Source organism: Pseudopodoces humilis, chromosome 3, assembly GCF_049639895.1.
Source record: "Pseudopodoces humilis isolate 2021_Gansu_Grassland_sample_001 chromosome 3, ASM4963989v1, whole genome shotgun sequence".
Taxonomy (NCBI): domain Eukaryota; kingdom Metazoa; phylum Chordata; class Aves; order Passeriformes; family Paridae; genus Pseudopodoces; species Pseudopodoces humilis.
In genome coordinates, this window is record NC_142202.1 from 108,975,254 (window position 1) to 108,999,436 (window position 24,183).

At 35.0% G+C, this 24,183-nt stretch overlaps 2 protein-coding genes across 9 annotated transcripts in view; one reads left to right on the plus strand and one right to left on the minus strand.

Annotated features, from left to right (window-relative positions):
- Positions 1-15,648, minus strand: part of RUNX2 (RUNX family transcription factor 2) — a 218,109-nt gene extending 202,461 nt beyond the window's left edge. For 2 of the 3 annotated variants that reach the window (XM_088052743.1, XM_088052744.1), the window contains exons 1-2: positions 15,514-15,648; positions 15,185-15,304 (exon numbers count right to left, since the gene is read on the minus strand). In XM_088052743.1, coding sequence (XP_087908869.1) covers positions 15,185-15,242 — 58 coding nt within the window. In that variant the 5' untranslated portion in view covers positions 15,243-15,304; positions 15,514-15,648. Of the gene's footprint in view, positions 1-15,184; positions 15,305-15,513 lie in introns of those variants that run through there. The other variant, XM_088052742.1, reaches the window with a different exon arrangement.
- The window catches only part of SUPT3H (SPT3 homolog, SAGA and STAGA complex component), a 253,602-nt gene that overhangs the window by 24,236 nt on the left and 205,183 nt on the right, over positions 1-24,183 (plus strand). The window lies entirely within an intron of this gene.

The window sequence follows — 24,183 nt, forward strand, 5'->3', positions numbered from 1 at the left end:
GTTCTGTATTACTGAAATCTTCCTGACAGCTGTCTCATCTGCTCCAAAATCTAGTGAAGGAGATTTTTTGGCAATTTCCACAGGACTTGCTTTGTTTTTGGATAGTTACCCCTTTGTATCTCTAGAGAAATGATGGCTGTGAAAAAATTGACTTTGTGTTGTACAAGACCGTAAAGAGAGTAGGACCAATGAGTGACTCTGGATATAATGTAAAAATAGATTGGATGTGGAGGATGTATTTTGTCATTTCCTAATAGTTTAAAAAGAAAAAAGTAACTATCTAAATAGGCTTTAGAAGATACATAGGTAGAATTCAGACTTAAAAGGCACCCAGATAATCCAAGCTGAGATCTTCTATTATGGCATATGTGCCATAGCTGAAATCTGCCATGGAATACTGAACTCCTTTGCTTCTGATTTGTTTTTGTCTTTTACCACAATAACTGAGGAAGGAAGAGTTGCTCAACATTCACTTTATGGTGACTTACTCAATTCCTTCAGCCTTTTCACATTGATCATGCTTTCTAAAACTAACATCTTCTTTGCCAAAAAGTCTGTGTTTTGGAATTTTCCATCCTCTTCCCCCACCTTCTTCTTTCACCACCTGAAAGGTGATGTCCAACAGGAAAAAAAAAGTTAAAAAGTTCTTTCTGAGCTTTCATCATTGAGATAGGCAGAAACTGTCTACTTATTTCTGTGTATGGCAGGCCTCATAGTATCTGTGAGAATAAACTGAGCACCTGCCACCAATCTGATATGTAATTGTTCTTAATTAATTAATTAATTTTGGTTGTCTTTTCACCTTGCTACAGTGCATCTTCATGGGTTGACTATTTCAGCCTGTTCAGAGTCTCAGGTCTGATAGTGGTTTCAGTGAAGAGTGTTGGTGTATGAGGATCAGATGCAGGGCAATACTGTGCATACCATGTAAGCTCTGCTTTTCAGAAGTTGTCTGAGAAAGAACACAGTAATCAGTTCTTTTCATTCTGAATCCTGTATGGTGCAGTTGCTATAGCCAAGGCAGTTAGTGAGTTTTTTAAATGCTTTGAATTTTTAAAAATTTTTAGTTCCACTCAAAACCAGTTTTCTAGTTGAAATACCTTTAGGTTCCAACCCAAAATAGGGAACAGCCATATTTGGTGATGGCACAATTGTTAACATTGCTTTTTTCAGATTTAAAATATGCTTACACAAAGAAAATTTGAGTGTTTTGCTGACAGTATTTGCTAAGCATATTCTCAGCAAGAACCAAAATTACCAAGTCCTGATGTTGTGAGTCATAAGTATGACTTTTTAATATTTATCTTTTTTAGAACAGACTTCTTAATTATACATCAAAATAAATTAACCTTGGTGGCAACCTTACTTTGGGCTAGAACAAACACGTACTCAGCAAGGCTGAACTGATGATGCTGTTTATAAATATTCTGCTATTGTGACTGATCTGTGTTGTCTTATAAAGGTCACACCTATGGATCAGTATTTTGTGGTAGGCAATGAACAAATGTATGACAAAACCATAATCTTCAGAATTCCTGTAAAAGAAGTGAGGGATTCAGGGTTTGTTCTTAAGATGTCTAAAATTTTCAGGTGGCTCTGGATTTGATGTAGGATCAGGACCTTTAAAAGGCATACTGTATGACCATTGCATGTGAAAATAAGAGTTGCAAAATTTTTAGTGAGGCGCTCATATTCTTTTTGATGATTTTTGAATGTAGGAGAATCAGATTTATGATCATCATAATAGCTTATTCCAAACTCAATAAAAGTGAGTTTGGAATAAGCTTCTTGTGTGAGATATGCCCTGTTCTGTCAGAAAATAGAAGAGATAATGGGACAGTAGACAAGTGTGATGATGCTGAGAAGCACTCTTGAAAGAGAAGACCATTGGCCAAGAACTGGAATTTGAAAATGGGACCAGACCTATGCTCCTTATTTTCAAGACCTGAGGCTAAGAAGATAAGTATGAGAGATGAATGGCAGAGTGCTAAAAGACAAGTTTGCCAGTGTAGTGGTCAAAACCAGCACAACTAGTCAAATATTTGGCTGTGAAATGGCCAGAATTTTCCAAAATTCCCAGATTCTCCACAATTTTTACCATTTTTACCACTACAAAATATGTGAAAATTTGTAATCCAAAAATTTTACAGGGAAATGTGAAAGAATCATTAGAATTGCCATGAAAACAAGCTGTGTTATGTGAATTACACTGCTAACGTGCAATTCACTGTTACGTGAATCACATTGCTAAAATGTGTGCATTGACTGAGCCTTCGTGCTCCTGCCACCCTGAGCATCTGTACATGTTACCAAGGACAAGCGTTTTCTGGTGCTCCTCTCTTTGATGTGTAATCCCAGTCTAAACTAGCTTTTCCTATGTGTACGATTTTCCTGCTGGAGTCCCTTATAAAAGAGTCTTGCAAAATATGTTCCCAGAGGCTGCTGTCTCTTGACTTTGTTTTCCCTTATTCCAAACACTGAAATCAAGTTAGAGGTTCCTGAAGTACCACAGTTGCCTCTCTAATAGCATGCAGACTGGAGTAGTCGTTTGCTGCATTTTACAAATGTGTGTGGATATATGCTTGTGTATATATAAATCTGTAATGAAGTGAAAATCTGGAGGCAATTTTTCTGTGGCAGACCTGTGTAGACAGAGTTACTCAGAGAGCTGCCACGGAGGGCAGCGCTCCTGAGGTGAACGTGCACAAGTTCTGTTCCATTGGAACAGAGCAAAAGGTTCCCTATGTGAGTTCTTGGAAAAGCTGTGGATCTCCCCTGCTAGGACATTTGTTAGTAGTCGGGAAAGGAAAGAGTTTACAGGTTAAGAGCATGAAGTAAGTTTTCCACCATCTGACCTTTCTCACATGCTAGCACAGAGCAGCTTTTCTGTAGCATCAAAAGATGTTGTTTGTCAGAATAAATCTTCTAATAAACCCTTTTATACAAATGTATCTATATTGTTATAGAAAGAGGTGTGCTACTATAAGCAGTTGTATTGGTGTAACTGCATTTAGCTAAGGCCTTTTTCTATCATCACTGTTTGTAAAAGTCTGTATTTCTAACATATTCTGCTGCTTTTCAGCATTACCTGGGTCCTTCCTTAAGGTGCACTGTAAAAGCAAAGTGACAACAGTTCTGTAAGGTGCCAGTGGAAGGGGAATATGGCTCTGGGCACTAGACTGTTAGTTACAAAGATAAGCATCATCCGGCATTTTTTAATTTTAATTTTTTTATTTATTATTCTAGAATCTGTAAGTTTTTGTGTTTTCCTCTTGCTCCATGAACTATTATTCTACATGTAATAAAGCTGAAATCAAGTAAGTGTGATTGGACATGCATCGGGATCTGGTCCGGAGTTACTTATTTATGGATATTGTCCCTGGTCTATGTGTGGTAACTGCTTGATGCTCTCAGGCTGTGGTAATACAAAGCAAACTGGGTTTGCATGAATGCAGGCACTTATCTGTGCACCATGAATAAATGTAGAACTACTCTGCCCTTGGAGAAATCACTCCTGCACCTCGCATTAAAGGCTTCATTTCATCTGGTTAAGGAAGTGTAAGGCTCCTGCCAGGGAATATTTTGTGTGGTTGTTTGCATTTTGGATACGGATTCATCTTTAGAGTATTAGAAAAAGTGGATGAAGAAACAAAGAGTGATGTAAAACTTTGCAATCAAATTAGTGATGTAATAATCTAAAGATAAACTCTTACTAAAGGAAGACAAAACCAATCTGTGAGAATTGGCAGATACATATTTTTCCCATATACCATGCATTAATTACAGTCCACAGCTTTGGTATACTGACTTGTCCACTTTAAATGTGTAGATAGGCACTAATCTCACAAAGGATTTGTTTTTTTCTTTCTTTGTAGGATTGATTTATATTTCTTTGTAGATGAGAGAGAATATCAGTGATGTTTAAACATTACTGTTTCCAGAAAAAATGTAGCACTAAATCTTCCTAAACTTGGTGATTTCTGTTAAAGCATATTGCCTGTGGAATCTGTGCCTGGCTGGGGTTCTTGCTGTTGTGAAGAATAACATACTAGAATTTCATGGTAGGAGTTATTTCTGTTTGTTTCTGCTTGAGTTTTGGTTTTGGTATTTTTTTGGTTTTTTTTTTTTAACCAAACACCTCTCACATAATTTTCTTGCTAAGAAGCGTAATAAATGTGTTTTTTAACACACATGTATTTGCTGTTGTTTGATTGAGTCTTCAGTCACTCTGTTCACTTTTGCATTACACTAAAGTTTACCATAATGAGCAGCTCGGAACAGTTTACTTTCTGAAAAACAAGTGAGTCTTCGTAGTACTAAAATGTGGTTTGTAACATTCCAAAACCAGCAAATACTAAAATACTCTATTTTTTCCAACCTGAGCTTCAAAATAATAGAATATGGATCTGGCATTGATGAATACTGGATTGAAATGTATATGAAATAGATTTCTGATGAAGAGGGAATTTGAGAAATACTTCTTTAAGAAATCTGGTGAGATACACAAACCACCTTCTGTAAGCTCTCTGAACATAACTAACATGCTGCTCAGTTTATTCTAAAAGGACTGTAAATTCTGAAAGTTTTAACTTGATATGTTTGCAGGTAACATGATTGATGTGTAACTCTAGAATGAAAGGAGTATTTAGAGTCTTGGCTATCAGTTCACCAGTTCTTATTCCTTAAACAAAGGCAGGTCAGATATTAGTCTTGTCGTCTATGTTAGTTTCTGGCTTCATCCTATGAATACAGACATATGTAAACTCAGAAAATATTATAACACTTGAATGTGTATTGATTACTAAATTGGGAAAAAAAGAATAGTGGAGGGGGGCTAGCCTATGTCACAAGATTTTTTTTTCATAGCTTCTCAGAGGTATATCATATTATAAATGCATTAGAAATGTTTTGCTCTGAGGATATGTAGCATTCCTATAAAGGTTAAATCAATAAAAATGATTTGGCCACATTCCTAAGCATGGCTAGAACAGGTAGCCCGTTGTTTAAGGTACCCTTGAATTTCTGGATCAGATTATTATGGTGCAGCAAAAAGGCTTACTAAAGGCTTCTTACTGTCTGCAGTCGTTCTGTGTTTCTATGTGAAGATATCGTCAGCCTAAAAAAACTTCAGATTTTCTTTGCTACTGAAAAAAAAGAGCATTTTTATGTATAGAGGTCTCAAATGTTGTGCTGTGTGTGCTGTAAGTTTTAGAGGAAGTTTTGCAACAAGAAGGGGTGAAGACACATCAGTAATTGGTAACAACCAGGTATGTAAAGAAGAGAAGACATATTTTAAATCAGTATTAGGACTAGTAAAATTGCTGCCCATTTAAGTATCTTTATTAGTTTGTTTAGATTATTCTTTTATGCATATCTACTGAAGGGGAATAGCCATAATATTATGTGTATTTACTGTATCTAGCCAGTTAAGTAAGCAAGTAAGATTATGAAATGTAGTGGTAGAAGACTTCAAACAACTGTTACTTCAAATTTGTCTAACTTTATACAAAGCTGATAAAAATTTAGTAGCTATTAAATAGTGTTTATTCCATATATCTGGTTGATTTAGTAGACAGAGCTGAAGTCTGACAGTAGACTGTTTTTATAGATTCAGTGAATTTTAAAATCTTTCAGGCACATTGAAGAGCTACTGTATATTATTGTTACAGGGCAGATTTGTGTCTTACTGTGAGTGCATGTGCTATGCATCTATGCTCCTGACATTTTTATATAGGTTTTATGGAGCACAAGCTTACTGTAAGAACATCTCACAAAGATTAAAGTTCAGATTCTTATGGGTATTTTAAATTTATTTCTCTGAGTCTCACTGTGCCCTTTAAGAATGCTGGAGCTAAAACCCAGTGCCTTTTTATCTTTCTTTCTTCCTTTTTAATGTATTTTTTTTTAAGTGTGAGATCATATTATTTTTGAATTATATCATAAAATGTGAAATGGTGAAGAGTAGTTCTGGTGATAAAGCACAGAGCCCACACTACTGGTAACTGGGACTTTGTCTCAAGATGTTTTTCAGTTGTGAAAATTTGATCAGTGAATTAACCACACATCCGGCTACACACATCTTTGATCAGAATTGGAACATTCCAGCTTGTGTGTGTCTATGTGAGCTGGTTCCCTCAAGTAGGTTTTACACATGTGCACTACACATGTGCCTTGAAATTAGTTGGTAAATTAATATTATAATTCAAAGTAATAAAATTAACTTTTTTCAAGGCTTTGTTTTGTACCTAATGAATATTATTATAATTTATCTTTTTATCTGGGCAAGCTCAAGTCTTCATTCTTCATTTATTTTAAGATGCATTAATGCACACTTAGGTAGCTCAGCTGTAATTAAGATTTTGCTTCTGCTTTTAAAGGTAATATTAAAATTTTACTTTAATGAGCATACAACTCCAAATTATTACAAGGTCATGACTGAGTTAATTGCCTTCTAGAATAACAGAGCATGATTTTAGGTCCTATTCCTGAAACGGTCTAAAATTAAAAGTTATTCTAGCATTTGCATATGCAATACAAAGTGTGGCACTATAATGGAACTGTTCTAGCTCCAATATTAAAATGATTTGCACTGTGGAAGATAACTTTCTTCCAATTTGGTGCTAAATTATTTTTTTTTTGTTACTTAGACATTATTTTTTTATTCAGGAATGACTGCACTTTTTCTGAAAATTGATTTCTGTAATAAAATACCACTATAAAGAATGTAACTTCTGAATTTGTTTAATGTTTCTGTTTATGCCGTTTAATCGGAAAGGGGGAAATAAAAATATACTGAATAGCAAGAAAAACATAGCACTTAGTTTTGAATGTTCAGAGTTGGATGTAAGAGGGGTGGGAAGGAAGCAAAGTGAATGCCCTTTTTGCAGAAATCCTTTTGGGAAAAGAACATTTTTACTGGTGTACACTAAGGTACGGCGCCTGAGTAAATAGTTGCTGATTTCTGGTCCTGTCAGTTTTAAATAAACCATTCATTGTTATGGCTTGGTTATTCCACAAATACCCAAACACAACAGTGTTAAACTTTGATACCACTGATGGGAAAAATGCAGATGATGAACTCTCTTAGTGTGAATTTATATGGATGGTCTTAGAGGAAATAAGTTTTGCAGATTGTGTTAGGAAGTAAATATACTGCAGGCTTGGAAGTTCTCTGTCACAAAGCTGCTCCTGTGCTCGGGTATTGTACAATAGCTGGTAGAATTAATTCATCAAACTCTTGTTAATACTGAGTCACTAAGCTAGACCAGATGTGTCCCTTCAGTGTTGCAGAGTAAACGTGACACTTCTTTTATTCCTAAAAGCTTTCTATTCTATTTTTTTTTTTTTAAGGTGAATAGATGATGCATTTGAGTGAAAATTACTCCTGGAATTTATACAGAAAATACTGCAAGGACATAAATATTTGGAGACATGTTAAATTAAAATAGGAAATTCTGACACCACGGTCCTCAGAATTTTGAATTTTTTTTTTTTTAGTCCTATCTTAAAATGCCACTATTTCCATTGAATCCTGTTTAATTAATGTAGAATTATTCTTGCTGATTCTACCTGAAGATTTGTGCTCACAGTAAATTATTAATGTATTGTATTAATACAAAAATACAATTGTGGATGATTATCAGCTCTCGGCAGAACAACTCTGTGTTTGTATTAGGGATCTTTCCATGTCATTGTGGTTGTGCTTTTTTTTCTTTTTTTTGTGAGCCCCTTCTGTGGAAATATATTGCAGTGTGTCAGAAACACCAGCTGACCTACAAATGAGACTACTTTGTCTAAAATGTGTTTTCACTTTGAAAGTTGAGGTGAGTTTAGAATGGCCAGTCTGATGCCCACAGAAGCAGTTTCTCTCATCATGGGACTATGGGAAGGAGCAAGAAGGTACGAAGGCACTGACTCCAGACATTTCTCTCTCATAAACTTTACCAAGTATTCTAAAACCAGTACTTCTGGCATCTGTTATTTCACTACAAGCACTAACACTTAAAATTCACGTAGAACACTGTGATAGCATTAGTAAACATAATTTTTAACAAATATTAAGATAGGACCCTGGCAAGTTCCTCCACTGCATGGTAGCAAGATACATGAAGAGTGGCAAATCTGGATGCAATAGCAGATTCTCCTTTATAGCTTCAGTGCTAGGGTGGAAAATATTGTACCAATAGAGAAATCTTCTAAGTTTATACTATTGCTAGTTTGACAACTTTAATTTGAATTTCACAATTTTAGAAGCATAAGTTAGTAGGAATTAGAGGCTTGAACTGTATACATGTGTGTGTTTGCACATACACAGCTCATTAACATTTCTTAAAAGAAAGAATATCCTGTTCTAATACCACACATGGATACATTAAAATATTATGTGTTTTTAACTCTGCCTTTTCTGATTTGTATTTATATGAATTGCAGGTCTTTTGAGGGATTAGCACTATCTGGTGGTCAGTGTACTTAGGCGTAATTATTTATCTATATTGTTTTTCCTCAATGAGAAAATAAACAACCCTTTCTTTTGCTTATGTGTATAGGGTCATATATATTGAGTATGTCTGACAGAGAAATATTTAGTTCAATAATTACTAATGACTTGTAACATCCCCCAATCCGATTTGTTCAGCAGACCCACTGTACCCAGCATATGGTGCTTGATGTATATGTGTGTCTGTGCAAATGCAAATGCATCTTGTTAGTGTTAATTTTCTTTGTGATCAAGGCCGGGTTCTGTTCCTCTGAACAGTATTACATTATGTAACTGGCAATGGCTCTGTCTTTCTGTTGCAGTAAACCACAGAGCAGATTTAGATCTAAGATATCTGACCATGAGGGATAAGTAAACAATGGTTTGGCACACTTACGGTTCAAATAAATTCTGGGGAAAGTAAATGTATGTAAGGTCATCAGCTTTTAACTTTACTTAATCAAGAAAATGAATGATAATAAATTTCAAATCATTGTGAAATGTTAGCAATTCTGGGGAAATATAATATGTAAAATAAGCTGTCTATCAGAAATACAGTATCATACTTGAATGAATTCCTGCCAAAAGATCTTGCCATGGGTTTAGCTATAACATTTTAAAACTATTGTTAATTCCAGAACTGCCTGACCTTAATGAATATGGCATTTTTAAGAGACAGCAGAAGAAACTCTTTCTACCCTTTGCTGTAAAAACAAAGGTAGTTTTGAGATGAAAAAATATTAAGGAAATATAATACAGTGGATATTATGCAAGAATACTTTTTAAAGTACCCTGTGTCCTTGAAGGAGAATGTAGCCTTTTTTCCTTTAATCTTTTGCTATTCCAAAATTAATTTTTTTAATTAAAATAATTTAATAAGGAATAGGTTGTGCAAAATAATTTGATTGCTCTAATTGAAATTACTTCAGCAGTTCAAGAGAGTCAGGAGAAAACCTATGGAGTTTTCCCTCCTGTGGCAAGTTCCTACATGAAATAGGAAATTTAAAGCTACACAAAGAAGGCTAGAACAGTACACAGTATGGTAACAAGTAGAATAAAAAATATATACTGGAAACACATGAATAATGTATTTATTTTTTTTTTTAATTGGAAGTGTTAAACTATTTTATGATACAGTAACCTGAGTTTATTTTGTCCTTGTGCTCATCTTTAAAATTTTCTCTTTAGGTTGTGCTTTTCCGTATGTTAAGTGGCGGGTCTTATATTTATTTGTAGAAGAGAGCATGTTTATATAAGGAAACATGCTCTTAGATTTAGGCTTTATTAACTTAAAAACAAAAACACCTGAGAGCATAAGATAGACCTTCTTAGCCTGTTTCCCGTAAGACTTTAGGAGGCAGTTTGGAATGAAGATATCTAATAGAAATGAAAGCTATTGTATGTATTATGTGCACAAATTAATTTTGTCGATAAGAGTAGATAACTTGTGGGGGTTCTGTGGTAGAGGAGGTAGATGTTTTCTGCATTTTGTGGGTGACTTTTGTCTCTGGATGAAAATCTGTGCTTAATTCCTAAGTCTGGCAAAATTTCCAAGGAAAATGTCATTGAAATGGAATACGGTCTATTAATTTATTTCTGAGTACGCTTATCAGAAGTATTGAATTTATTCCATTTAGGAAAATTAATTTTTTTCTTGAAAATAACATTTTCATGTTTTCTTGTTGCAGTTTTTTAACTGCTTGTATGAAACTTGGATTCTCCCAGTGCTGAAGTTAAGACCCTAAAATGCCTAAGGTTTTACCAACTTAAACTCACTATTTATCTTGAGGCTGCCTTAATTAAAATATTATATACTCTAGGGCACATTAAACATGGCAATTTATTGTAATTCTTATTAATGGAGTGTATTTAATGAGTTTTCAGAACCAACTCTTTCACCTACAACACACAATGTTGATTTTTATTGGGTACATAGAGGGAAACATGCAGCTGGTCGGATTTTCTGGAGGTGCCAAGCACTAACATCTGCCCTTGGCTCCTGTTGTTTTCAAGCAGGAGAAATGCTGGTGCTCAGCACCTTTGCAGCTTGGCAAGCACAGGATAATTCCTCCCTTCACTCTTTGCTTCAGTTTCCACAGAAGTGTGCTGGACTCGAGCGTAAAATAATGCCAGATTCTGCTCATACCTTCAGCTTTTTGCATTAAGTTTGAGTTTTAGAAAGTATTTCTTGTTATTAATGTTGTTCATTGATGGTGGCTGCCAGAAGGTGTGACAGTCTGTAAACACAGTTATTATCTGTCTCTCTTGAACCGTCTGCACTGCCTAGTTAGAATCTCATGCCAGAATTGTTAGCTTCTTTATTTTTCCCTTTTTTACTCAAGTGGATGCAGTGTTAGATGTTTGTTATTTACTTATGGCTGCTCTGAGCTTCTTGTTACTCGTTAAATAAGTACTACTCTCTTCTGAAAGCAATTGGGAGAATAAAGGTATAAGTTGCAATTTTAAGATTCATATTAGTCTGACCATGACCAAGAAATCACACAGCTTGAGAGGAATTTTAGTATTATTGTTATACTCTTAATGTGGGGTGGCAGAACCTTTAAATATTTCTGGTAGAGTAGTTAATACAGCATGGAAGTTTGATATTTGTACAGTTTGTAAAGGAATTTGAGGTGTTACCCTATTTTGACTTCAGTTTTCAAGTATGCACTGGTGCATCATTAATCATAGGAAATGCAAAAATAAATAATATAGTCCCTTTGGATTTTTCATGTGAATACTTACCTTTTCCTTTTTTTGTATATACAGTTGAGGTATTTAGGTAACCCCTAACCTTTTGCTTCAACAAGGAGGTACAGTATAAAAATATTACCACAGTCTTCATATGAGCAGTTCTCTCTAAGAAAACCTCTAGATGAATATTTATTGAAAAAAAGCAAAGTTGCAATACAGAATGACTTAGCTTGGACTGAATATTATATTTTAGACCACCAGTGAATAAAATTAAAAGCACATGGATTTTGAATAACTAGAAAGGGTTGTAATTGATTAGCACTGCATGAAAGTATTGAAGTGGAGTGAGTTTTGATTTGTGAATGGTCCTATTCAAAAGAGATTAATCCTGTAAGTTTGATAAAATCTTAGTGCCCCTAATGAGATGGGATTTTTTTCTCTTCTCTCCCAGTTTGTTTAACCATCAGATACTTGGATAATTCTCCTAACAAACTCGAACATTTTGATCTTACTCAATCGGTGTAGTTGATTTAAACAATGTTGGCTATTAATAGTTCATTTGAGACAGCTAATTAAACAGATCAATGCATTTTGCTGCCTACAGACCTTGTAAGTGGTGAAGTGCAATCCTGCAGGGTTTGGGGCTTTCAGACACCGGCAGCCTCAGTGCGAAGCTGCAGCTTTCTTAATGCATGTGAGAATATTCATTCCCACATAGTTTTCAGTATTATTATTATTTTAAAATCATGGTATTTTAAATTATATTTCATGCAAAGAGCAGTGATTCCTGAGATTTTGCTTAGCATTCACAGTTGTAGGAATATATTAAACAGAGCTGGAACATATGGAAAACTTGGCTTTCTATGCACAGATAATCAAAAAAGATCTGTTTCTCTCTTATCAGTTTCCTAATTAAAATAAAGAAACCCTGCAAAATTCCCTATCAGATAGTAATGCAGTTGATAATTGAAATTTACAAAAGGTTTAGAATTTTTTGATGAAGAAGATACTGAGAAGTATTTTAATATTAGCGGAGTAATTTTTTTTTTGTCATTAGCTTGAAGACTTTAGATTTACTTTATCTCTATTGGGATCAGCTTCCAGAAATTGCATGCAAAGTAATTGATTGAATTATCAGCTAAACTGGGATCCTATTTCCTTCTTTCATTGAAATTCTCCTCTGAAGATGCACAGAATATAGTTCAAGATGCCTTTTCCTGTTTTGAAATTGTAATGTTGTTGGAGGCATTTAAGGTTTTTAGTCTCTGAAATACTTTGAGTAAATGCTGTTTTCCAAATTTTATACCAAATATGCTGTTTGATTTTTTTTATTTTGTTTTTTTGCATAATGTTTAGATTTGAACCTTTTTTTTCTCTTCAAATGCTATGGATGTAAATGTAATAGCCTTTGCTGGTTGAAATGCATCCAGTTAGATTTAAAAGCCTGAGACGGTTTACACAGGCTTGATGTAGTCAAGACCTGTGAATAACTGGAACAAGGTGGAGATAATCTGGATGTGAAACCCAGAATGTAGTTAATTAAAACATATTAAATTGGAGAAGAATGTGTATGTTTGAATGAACTAGGAAAGGATTCTTCTGCTTTGCTACTCTGTGTTTTTTCCCTTTCATATGAAGTCAAAAATACATAGACAAAAATGAGTGGAATAAAAGCTTTCAGCAGTATGGTTAATGGCACAGATTAGCAACCATGCGGGTTAAACATAGCTCTGTTTTCCTTCCCTGTTATGACTTGTCATTATGTTTCATCAGTTCAGTCTTGAAGAGAAACAATTAAACTCAACAGTCCTGAAAGGAATAAGGTAGAGATGGGAACAGAAGAGCAGATCGTGCGTTCTGGGATGCTGCTGCATCATTGAACGGCAAATTCACGAGCAGCTTGGGTATTCTGGCTTTTTTTAACAGTAAATTCTGCCTCCTTTTTATAAAAGTGGGTTTTCCAAAATTTGGTTTTAGCTCAGGACACATTGCTTAGACATTGACAGAGCTGATGAGATTTTGTAGTCCCTTGCATCTATTGTTTGCGTCCAAAGTGAAATTCAGGTATCCAACCCTATTTAGTGAAGTTCAGGAAAAGTATTAAACACAGTATCACAGTACTTCCCACTGGCTTTAGGAATTATCAGAAGACTGAATTAAGCAGTCAGACTTGGTGTTTTGACAATTTTAGCCAACTAAATTTCTTCTAATCTCTTTTGGAAGTAAAAGCAAAAGAAAGTCCCTATACATGTAAACTGTATTTCCTGTTGTAAACACTGGGATAATGTGGTCTGGCTACACTTCTGCTGTGCTTTGCTCAGACACCAGTTTGGGTAGAAAAGCTGCTTTGCTGGGTCTGTGTTTGCATTTTGGCTCAATGTTCAGGGTATTACAGCTGCACGACCAGCCACAGGTCGTGTTATCTTATCTGGTATCTATAGGTTATATATTAAATTGGTCACCCTCCTTGCCTTGAAGAAGCAATTTCTTCATCACTGTTTCTATACCTGGTCTCAGAGCTTCTTCATGTGTTTAACTGGGAACCAGTCAAAGTGTGTGAAGTAGGAGGGGTAAAAGGCACCCCAGTCATCAGGTCACTACAATAATGGGGATGTATGTACTGGAAATGGTTCTTACATTATTGTTTTTCATAGAAAGGGGGAAAGGGAGGGAAATAAATGGGTTTAGCTATGTTCCCAACATAATTCCAACATGATGGACACTATTAAGAAAATCTTGTAAGTTTTCATAATTTTTTTCTTAAAACTTTCAGAATTTTCAGTTCATCTGTCTGAACTGCCTCAGTAAAAGATGCTTTGAAAAAATTTTGTGACTATACTTCCTGCAGTTCATCAGTGGGATGAGAATAAAACATTTTCCAGTACATTTTAAAATATAACTTCATTTTACTTGCAGATAAATCACTTAAGGTCATATTTGATTCTATTTAGTATTTGTGAGTGAGATAGTCTTTACGGATTTTAAGTCTCTGAGAGGACGAAGCTTTTCAGAGTAAGCAAAGATAGAGGTGCAGTTTTATAATGTATTTATGAGTTTTATGAGCATTTATATGTACATTGCTTATAAATAATTACTACTGTATATACATATATGATTTCTTAAAGGAATCTGTGTTTACAGTTCAGAATATTGAAGTAAATATTTGGCAGTGTTCTTCTACAGAGTTTCTTACATCCCACTTTCAATTAAATTTAAAATTCAGCAGCATGTTAGATCATGTATTTTTTATTTCATAGCTTAATATTTTCATGCATGAATGTTTTGCCTTGTTCATAATAAGTGTAATGAGTAGAATTTACTTCTACAATTGAATATATTATCAAAAAAGCTTTGCTGTGAAATGGGGGCAACTGAAGACTAGAAAACTGCAGATTTACAGTGATAACTTCAGCTGAGATACATGAGTAAAAGTAAGATGCCTGGAACAATGATAGGGCAATTTTGGGTAGGATAGGCTGCAGTGTGCTACACAGTACTCATTTTCGTCAGGTTTAGAGAGCAAGCAGTCTGAACTCTGTGATTTAAGTCTTTTACAGTATCTTTTGTTAACCAGTCATGCTGGATATATCTAAAAGTGTTACAAGATTTCTTAATGAGATTTTCTGAGCTTCTGTTGATTAACTCTCTAATTACTTTTTCTTTTGCCCTAAGATAATATTAAATATTTTGCTAGATCCCAACAGGCTCTTACAAATTCATGCAGCTATACCTTGACCGCAGTGACAGCTGAGCACACCTGCTGTCAAACATTAAGGACTAAGCCACCAACTTCCCTTTGCTCAGCTTGCCGGCTAATAAATTTGTTCTTAAATCTGCAGAAGTTATTTACAGTTTCTTACCCCCCCGAAAAAAACCCCAAACAACCAGGTGTACTATTTTAACATTCTAACATCCCATTTGGCATTTTTTTGCGTAGATAACTACAACCAGTATTGTTCAAAGTAAGAAAATTCTTGACAGCGAAAAACGAAGCTCAAATATTGCAGCACTTACCCCAAAAGAAGTTTTGCTGACATGGTGTCACTGAACTGAACAGGCTGTTTGATGCCATAGTCCCTCTCCGTTCACGCAGAGCTTTCACCTTCTGGTGTAAATACTTCTTGGATCCTCAAACTGAAAACACAAACCATAGCCAAACCTTGTTTTAGTTTTACTGTGTCCCTGGATTGCATAGACTCTACAGTTGGTTTTTTCTCTGTCAGAAAATTGTGTAGTGCTGGTAACATGTGAAAAGGCAGGCAACAAAACAAAAAAAAAAGAGAATGAGCAAATATTTGAAGGACCTACTATTACTGCATAGACTGTGGTTAGAGAGCACTTACTGACTCTGTTGGTCTCAGTGGCTGGTAGTGACCTGCGGAGATTAACCATTTAAAAACCAGAGACTCCTTTCTGTCCTCCTGGAGAAAGTTTGCACCGCACTTGTGGTTCTGTGGTTGTTTGTGAGGCGAATGAAGCATTCACACAATCCAAAAAAGCAAAAGCTTTAAAACTCCTTTTTTTTGCAAGCACTGTTACTGGAGCGAGCGAGTCATGTGGCTGTGACATCAGAGGACTCCAAGTAGGACTGCCTACACTGTGGCTTTTTCTTTCTCTCTTTTTTTTTTTTCTCTTCTTTTTTTTTTTTTTCCCTTTTTAATTTTTTAAATTTTTTTTTTGTATTTTGACAAAAGGCCCGTGTAAGGCCCTTCCTGGCATTCAGAAGGACTTAGCTTTTTGATTTTTGTGACTCATGAGGCTTTGGAGAGAGTACAAAATGCTGTAAGAGCCCAAACTTCTGTACAGTTAAAGCATATGGACAGCAGAACTTTATTTGTACTCAGTTCAGGTTCCCCCTACTCTTCTTCCCCCTCCTTTTTTTTTTTTTTTTTCTTATTTTTTTTCTCCTCCCATTCCCTCTCCCTCCTTTATTATTGTGTCTGTGGAAAAGTGAGCAAAATTGGCACAAGTGGCTGTGTGAAATTCTGAACAACAGTGATGATTTACAATAATTTACATCTTTGGATTGTATCACGATCTTGGGTCTGCTTTATATTTGCTGGGTGGCTGGATTCCTTCTGTTTTACTTTTTCTCCTTGTCGTCTTATACTTGTGAATCTGTAACTCATTGTAAGAAACTTTACCTTTCCTAAGGTCTAGTAGCAGGCTGCTTGTTGGGGTTGTATTTTTCACTGTAATTGGCTGTCACAGAAGTGTTAGTCTGGGGATTCCTTTGCAAATCTTAAATCATGTCTGCCTTGCTTTACATGCTTTCAAAACTACTTGGCAGTTTTATGTGATGCAAATTAAGGGTAATTATGTTTCTTTTATATTTGGGGCAAAATATGTCATTTGGATATCATAACTGGTTGTGTGCTGCAGTCTGGGAGTGATGCTTTGGAACACCGGCATTGGGAGGATTTAATGTGGATGTTGTGTAACAGAGTGAGCTGGGAGAGTTTGGAGGTTTTGGTTGTGCTTACATTAATTCCTTATTATAGTTCTGGTGTTTAAGGGAAATAGAAAAGTCTTAAACTTTTGGGAAGACTATAAATAACTTAATTCACCAGTTAATGTTAACACTTAGTTTTAAAATGAAACATAAATTTGATGCATATGTAAGATTCAAATACTTAATATCATCTGTGTGCATGTGTGTGTGATATTTTATTATATACTTAACATATTGTAACTTTGACTTTGATTGTGTAACATAAGCCCTAACTGTACCAGTACAGAGTGGGTTAACAAAAGCAGTATTTTTTTGTTTATAATAGAGGCTTTGAAATAAATTGCAAAATGCTGTGTGTAGTAAGGAATAATGTGCACAGACAGTGTGTATTAGTAGTCTTGATTTGCTCACTCAGATTCAGAACAAAATTGGAAACATCTTTGAGAAAGTATCTCATTTTTTGCCTCTTTGGACATTATATCTAGAACTTTTCATATTATCCTGATTGTACCACAAATGCACTGTAGTTTTAAGTTTTAGCTGAATGAATTTAAATGTTTTTCTTTTCTTTTTTTAAATTTTTTTTGGTCATTTTTTGGGGGGAACAGAAGAACCGTGTAAAACATTTTCTAGATATCATTCGGCTTTTATTTGTACAATAAAATACTTCTCTGATGCTGCCATCCCTCCTTTTTTGTTGTCCTCTTTGTCCTGAGCTTTCTCAGTTAGAAATTGGACAGGAGTGGTATAATATGAGTAACTGGAAGTGTGAGTGGAGAGCAGGTTCTCTGTTTTGTGGGGATGGGACAAATGAGAGAGGACTTTTCAATACAAAATAGACCATTTCGATTTTTGTTATATAATTATAAAAGAAGCCATAAACCCTTCTTTATAAAAGCTTCTTTCACAGAAATTATTGTAAGGCAAATTGCATGGTTCTTCGTTCAGTGCTTCGGGAGTTATTACATATTGCCAAACTTAGAGAATTCTACCATAAAATGAAAAATTCTACAAAAAATTCCACTTAAAAGTAAGGGTGATATTTAATTCTCCTATTCATGGATTGCTTTTATTTATATTTTCTCTGTATGGTTAAAGTGCATATATGAAAAAATCTTGAGGGTATAAAAATAGTGGAAAGAGTACTAATCTTTTCATATACAGATTATATTTGTATGCATTGAAGTTTTAATCAGTTTGTGATTCAGCAAAAGCTTTTGGAGGTTCCTGCCTTTTATTTGGGGAATTCTTAAATTGTAAGATCAGAGATTTCAACTACAGTTACACATTCAAGGTATTTATCAGCTTCTATTAGATGGCAGGTAATCACAATATTTTAAAATAGGTAACTGTTGTCTTGACCTTAAATACTTACTTCTATTCATATGAGAAAAGTTGTTTGATTTTCAAAACTCTGCACTTTATTTTTAGTCCTATATTTAATATTATAATATTGAGCTTCCTACAGAAGTCTGAGTATAAAAATTTATTGCATTGAAATGTTGTTCTCAGGCTTTCTCCAGAATGGTTTTTCCATGCTTTCACTTGTGTATGCAGAGTTATTCTTTAACTTTGTTACTGTGCTTTGATCTGATACCTTTAAGATTTTATTTTATTTTTTTTTACTTTTTCACCCATTCAAATAAAGAACACTATAAAGAAATTTTCATCTAGTAAAACAGAAGCCATTAAACACAGAAAACCATATACTGTAATTGAGTAATTGAGATGTAGTTTGTAAAAACTGTCACTGTTAAAAATACAGGTCTTTTTGGTATAGAAACATTATAAAGCCAAGCTTTGAGACCAAATACCTGTGATACTGGTGGCTTCTTTTGGTATAGTTTGCATTTCTGATGATGCAGATGCAAGAGTCCTGAAAATCCACTGTGTAAACCAGTGTCTTGATTGTAGACTAATGCTTGACAGGCTCCTGTTTAAAAGGTACATCTACAATAATGGAAGTTCACTTCTAAGTTCCACAGGGGATGCTTTGAGTCCCAATTACACTTACAAAGGAAGTATTATGCTAAGGAATTTCTCTGGTAAACTATGAGCTTGATCTTTGATGACAAATGAAATCTAAAAGTCAATTGTAATGCAACACTAAAAGATAATTACATCTTTCACTGTTCTTGAAACATGTTTTGGAACTTTTAAACTATGCTTTATTTCCAAACATTTTGCCTTATGTCACTCAAAAGTTCATTCAGTGTATAAACAGTGTGATACCCTGCTGAAAGTTTATTTGTACTTTAATGTTTGCTTCTATGCTACAACTGGAATGATATAAAGACTCTGCTTAGAGCAGTGTGATGACAAACTTGCTAGATTGTATTTACTTACAAGTTTTACGATATATACAATAACAAGATGCTGATTTTTATAAATCAGAAAGTTCTGGTGCAGTTTCCTCAGATGCAGGTATTCACTGTAGGTGTTGTTAACGTGTCTGTTTCCACAAGAGCGGGTTTTTTTCTGTAAGTAAAACCTCTTCCCTTGGCTCTGTTTTTCAAACTGAGGAGTAATTATAATTTTTAGAAGAAGAAAACTGTGGTTTCTCTAGGTTCACAGCCAGTACATTTAAAATACGGTATGTTTTCAAATACTTGCACGTTTTGGGAGATTTCTTTTGTTGGACCTGGGTGTTTTGTAGACTTCTTATTTCCATCATCTCTGCAACAGTAGAGTACATTGATACTATTTTATGCTAACCTTTTAAAGCAAAGACTAGAACTGCCTGTAGATTAAAAAAATAGCAACAGCAAGGTTATTTCAACATTCCTTCATTTTAAAATGGTATTTATTGCAAGAGTAGCAGTGAGCATCTGAGTGTTACTGCTGCCTGTCTCTGCCTCAGAACCTTTTTCTAGGTAAGATATGGTTTGAAGTGGATGGTGCCTGAAGCAGCCACTAAGGTGGGGGAGGGAAAAGTACTGTTACCTTTCTGTGATAAACAAGTGTTGTCTGTTTTTTTTACAGTGCAGTCAGGCTACTGAAGATCACATTAAAACTTAAACTGAACTGTTTTTTAAATTAAAAAGATGATCATCTCATAACCAGTGAGTACATCATGGAATAGCAAGTAGTCAAAAATTGTTTTCATTCACTTTGAGTTGCCACTTCTCTCACTTCTTCATAGCGTAGCCAAGTTATTCTCCAGTAAAATAAATAATCTAACCCCTGATCAGGCTTTGAATAAGGGTCTGCATCTTAATGGTCTGATGTGTCTGATCTTGATTCTTCCTGCTCAGACTTTTTTTTTTAACAAGCTTAACTCTCCTTGTGTTCCTGTATCTTGTAGACTGTGTAGGAACTGAGAAAAATGTCCTTTTGATTAGATGCATCCATTCTAAACAGTCAATATATGGTGCTTAAGATCATCCTAACCTCCTAGTTATTTTCTCCTGTCTGTATTTTTTTTCTTTTTTTTTTTTTAAAGTCAACTTGCAGAAAATATGGGAAACTTGTCTCATATAACAGCTGAGGATGTGGCTAGGTTAAGGCAGGAAACTGCTACCCACAATGCAATGTTACATACACTACCACTTAATAAAATTTATTTCAAACATGCTACTGACAAAACCAAAGAAAAATAATATCCTAACTATGCTAGTTAGTACACTAAATATATCTAGGGAAAAGTGAAAGTAATCTCTCTAGAGCCTTTCCTGCTTCTAGGATACAATGCTACTAGTAGTTAAACCAGAGCAGATCTCAGCAGTTAAAAGCACTGACCTATTTTTAGAAAATATTCATATTTTTCTGGAAATTAGTGATTATGTGCTTTTTAATAACTGTCAAAGTCATTTTATACAGACAGAATTCAGATAAGTTCTCTTCTTAGGTTTTTCTGGTTGGTAGAATATCCTCTTAGGTCATTTTAAAACTGACAACTTTTTGTGCTTCATCCTATTTTCAGTGAATCTTACCTTTACTGTAGCCAAGCAGCCTTTTACCTCTGCTTCCCACTTCTAATCTCTTTGTAGGCTGGTGTAAAAATATTTTCCATGTCATATGGGTGGGAAAGGAACTGAAAAGAGGAAAGTTAACCTTCTTCAACCCTGGAGATTTAGGAATTCCAGTTGTTTTATTTGATTGCCTGCAATTTGAACAGTGTAGTAATTTGTTAGAGGTAAATAATTAGGTTGAGTTCTAAGGTAAATTTAGTAGATTCAGATCTTTTGCAAGTATTTCCAAGTATCAAATAGAGCTACCATATGAGGTCACTGATGCTGTGTCACAAATGTCTTGAAAATCTTGTTCTGGATATATTTTTGTTTCTGTTTGTTTTTAAATGCATGTATGTTAAGGGTGATCCTCTTACAGAACATTTTTGAAGCGCTTGCCTCTCTAGTTAGAGAACACTTATCAAGAACAGCTGCTGTAGTGCTGTGGATCCTATCCATGGACTCATGGTGGTCTGCTGAACAACGTTCTTCAAGTTTGACAGGTGAGACAGAGACTCTCCAGTGCCACTGCTTTTGGATGAATCTAGCTGTGGTTGGAGAAAGTGCATCTTGCCAAAATATATGGGTAAGACCACACACAGTCTTTAAAATAGTTATTGTAAGCTTATTTTTAGGCAGTATATGTCTTGACAGTTCTTTTATTTGCATGCCAGTTTCACTGCTGCTTATAGATTTTTCATTTATTTTAGTAATGGCAATTGCAGATTTGGATTTGTGTTCACAACATTCACATTGGGAAAATACAGACTTGCTACTTTCAAACCTCAGTCAAGATTAGAGAACAGATTTTAAAAGATATTAAGGCAAAATATTTATGCTCTTCAGATTTGGTGTCATTGTTTTTATATTCAACCCCATTTTCAGGGGCATAGTTCAGCAGTAAAAATTTGCTTCTGGTTTTAAAGTTGTACCAATTTTAGTAGCTTCTGTGCTTGTAGAAGTCTGCAGCAGTGTAGATTTAGGACATGAAATTAGTTCAGTAAGTAATAAAAATTATTTTTTTTTTCAAATTGCGTACTTATTAAATACTGAATTTGGAATCTGTATTTTATATATAACTCCTGAACAGTATTTTTCATGTATATTTTTATGTGGAATATTATTTGCATTCTAAGTGCCTGCTTCAACAGTTGGCTCCATAATGTGTATTTAAAGTATTGTGTGTTTAACTGACAGTGTAGAAGGGGGTTGCACCCTGTAGAATTTCTGAGTAAACAATACCCATTTGCTAACTTTCAGAGCAGATGTTTTTTAAATACCCCAGGAGAAATAAAATATAATACTGAAAAGGAATATCATAAACCATTCATTGGGTAGTGATGCTTAAAAGTTATGGATTCAGAACATGTTTTTTTCCCTGGTTCTGTATTTTCCAGATTATCTTGCATAATTAATGCATGACTATTTCTCAGCAAAACATTACTCATTTTTTATTACTTAACGTTTCATAGAACCCTTGTTTATGGCACTGGACTTTACAGACAATTAAGGAAATAGTCCCTGCCCTGAGGAATATACAATTAAGTATATGCAGCCAGCCATTTATGAAAAGTATGAAAAAGAGGGAGGGGAAAACCCCCATTATAATGAACAGCAGTAAAAAATAAGTGAAGAACTTCATGGGGAAGGGTGAGCAGTTAGCTGTAATTTTATTATTGACTTTCTCCACATTTTCTACTATGAAGAGTATTAGTTATTTGTATGCACTTGGCTGGTCTTGTTTTCTGCTTGAGCTTGAGCATCATGGCTGATCATCATGGTTTCTTCTCTATATTTTGAAAAAAAAACAAACAACCAAACCAACCCGAAAAGACTTTTTTATGCAGTGATTGCACGGGGAGACCAGGGAGATATTTCTCTGCTGTTTATGATGCTTAAGTTTGAGATCCTCAGTCTTCTACACAGTATTTTTTAGGAAAAAAATGAAAAAGCAAAATCAGGTCCTTCCATCCTGTCTCCCATTTCTCTTCATGTGTTTTCCTTTCTTTCTTTTTTTTTTGAGGTATTTAATACCTGGATTTGCTACTTTTTCACAGCTTGTCAACAGTCTAAGCTTTCCCTTGTAATTATAAAAATATATTGTGGTTTTCTGTTGGAAGAGACATTTGAAGATCATTCATGAGAAAACAGAGTTGAAAAGAGGTTGAGAAGAGAATGGAAAGAATAAACTTGGAAGGAGGAGAGTTAAAAAGAAAACCTTGGTTTTTAATCAGCTTTAATAGTATGGCTCCCTTTTGTAGTGAAGGGACACTGGAGGTGAGGAGAAATGAAGACATGGAACAGGATGAAGAACCAGAAGATGCAGCGCTTTTCCTGGGAACAGCAAACATAGGAGAAAATTGCCCTCTGTTCTCCAAGGCCATGTGGACCTCAGTTTGTTCTGAAATAGGCAGTTCAGAAGTGTCTGGCTGTGCTTGGTGTGGTGTTGAGCTCCTTTGGAGAGAATTGGGCTGTGTCTGAATAGCACTTAAAATGACCTGTGGAAGTGAGCCTGAAGACTACTAGAACCTGAAGGATGTTGGGAAGAGTATGAGAGATGTTTGTACAAAATTTCCGGTGCCTGATGTGTTGTGTCCTGGGGAGTTGGTTGATTTTTCACTCCAGGACAAAAAAGCTGGCAGCATTTGTAGACAGTCTGTTCAATGTTGGCCAGATAAGCAGGTGTCAGGTTTTTTTAATTTTTAGTAATTTAAGGGTGGTAACGGAGAAGAAAAATAAAAAACAAATTGCAATAATTCCTTCTACTCATACCTCTTCCTTCTCTGACCTTCCAACCTCAAAAATGATAAAGCCAGGCTGTTTGTAAAGAGACCCTGTGGTTTGGTTGCCAGACCTTTAGCTTGTAACATAAATAATGCAAGCTTTGAAGAGATATTATATGGATAGGACAGTATATGTGTTGCTGGTTAATACTTAGATATTTTATCACTTTACCCATTTATTTCTTTTCTCTTTAGATGAATAAATAATAATTTGTTTTAAGACGATCAATCTCTGTCTATATTTGTTGGCTCCAGGAGGGAAGTGTCTAGTAAGCAATCAAAGGAATCAGTACTGTGGAGTATTGATAGTTGGGTAAACAGGGTTCTTTTAATTTAGAGACCCAGTCCATAATGAAAGTAAATTGTTGCATTTCCATTTCAGAACACAGGTTCGGGGTCGTCTGCTGCTTGGCTGTATTTAGTCTGAGGGGTAAATAGGATGAAATTCTGTGTTGGCACAAAATGATGCAGATGGACTGTTGGGTATTGCCTATTTGAGAACAGGCAGTAGCTATATGAATGGGCAGTTAGTACCTAAATTGTTTTTGGAGCTGAATGGCCAAACTCCATTACTGAGTGGAACAGGAGTATGTTGGAACAGGAGCACTAAAACCCAGTGATGCTGGAAAATTCTGCTGTGTAGTCACAAGCTGATCCAGCCTGAAAAAATATGTAGTGCTTGCTTGTATTTTCTAAATTCTCTCCGGCAATCATTCTGCTTTTGGAGTCATGTTTCAGTTGTTCCAGGCCTGAAAAGACTTTGGAATCAAGGTTATGTCTTGAATCTGTCTGAAGTAGTTCAAGAAACGAAGCAATCTCACTTTCGTG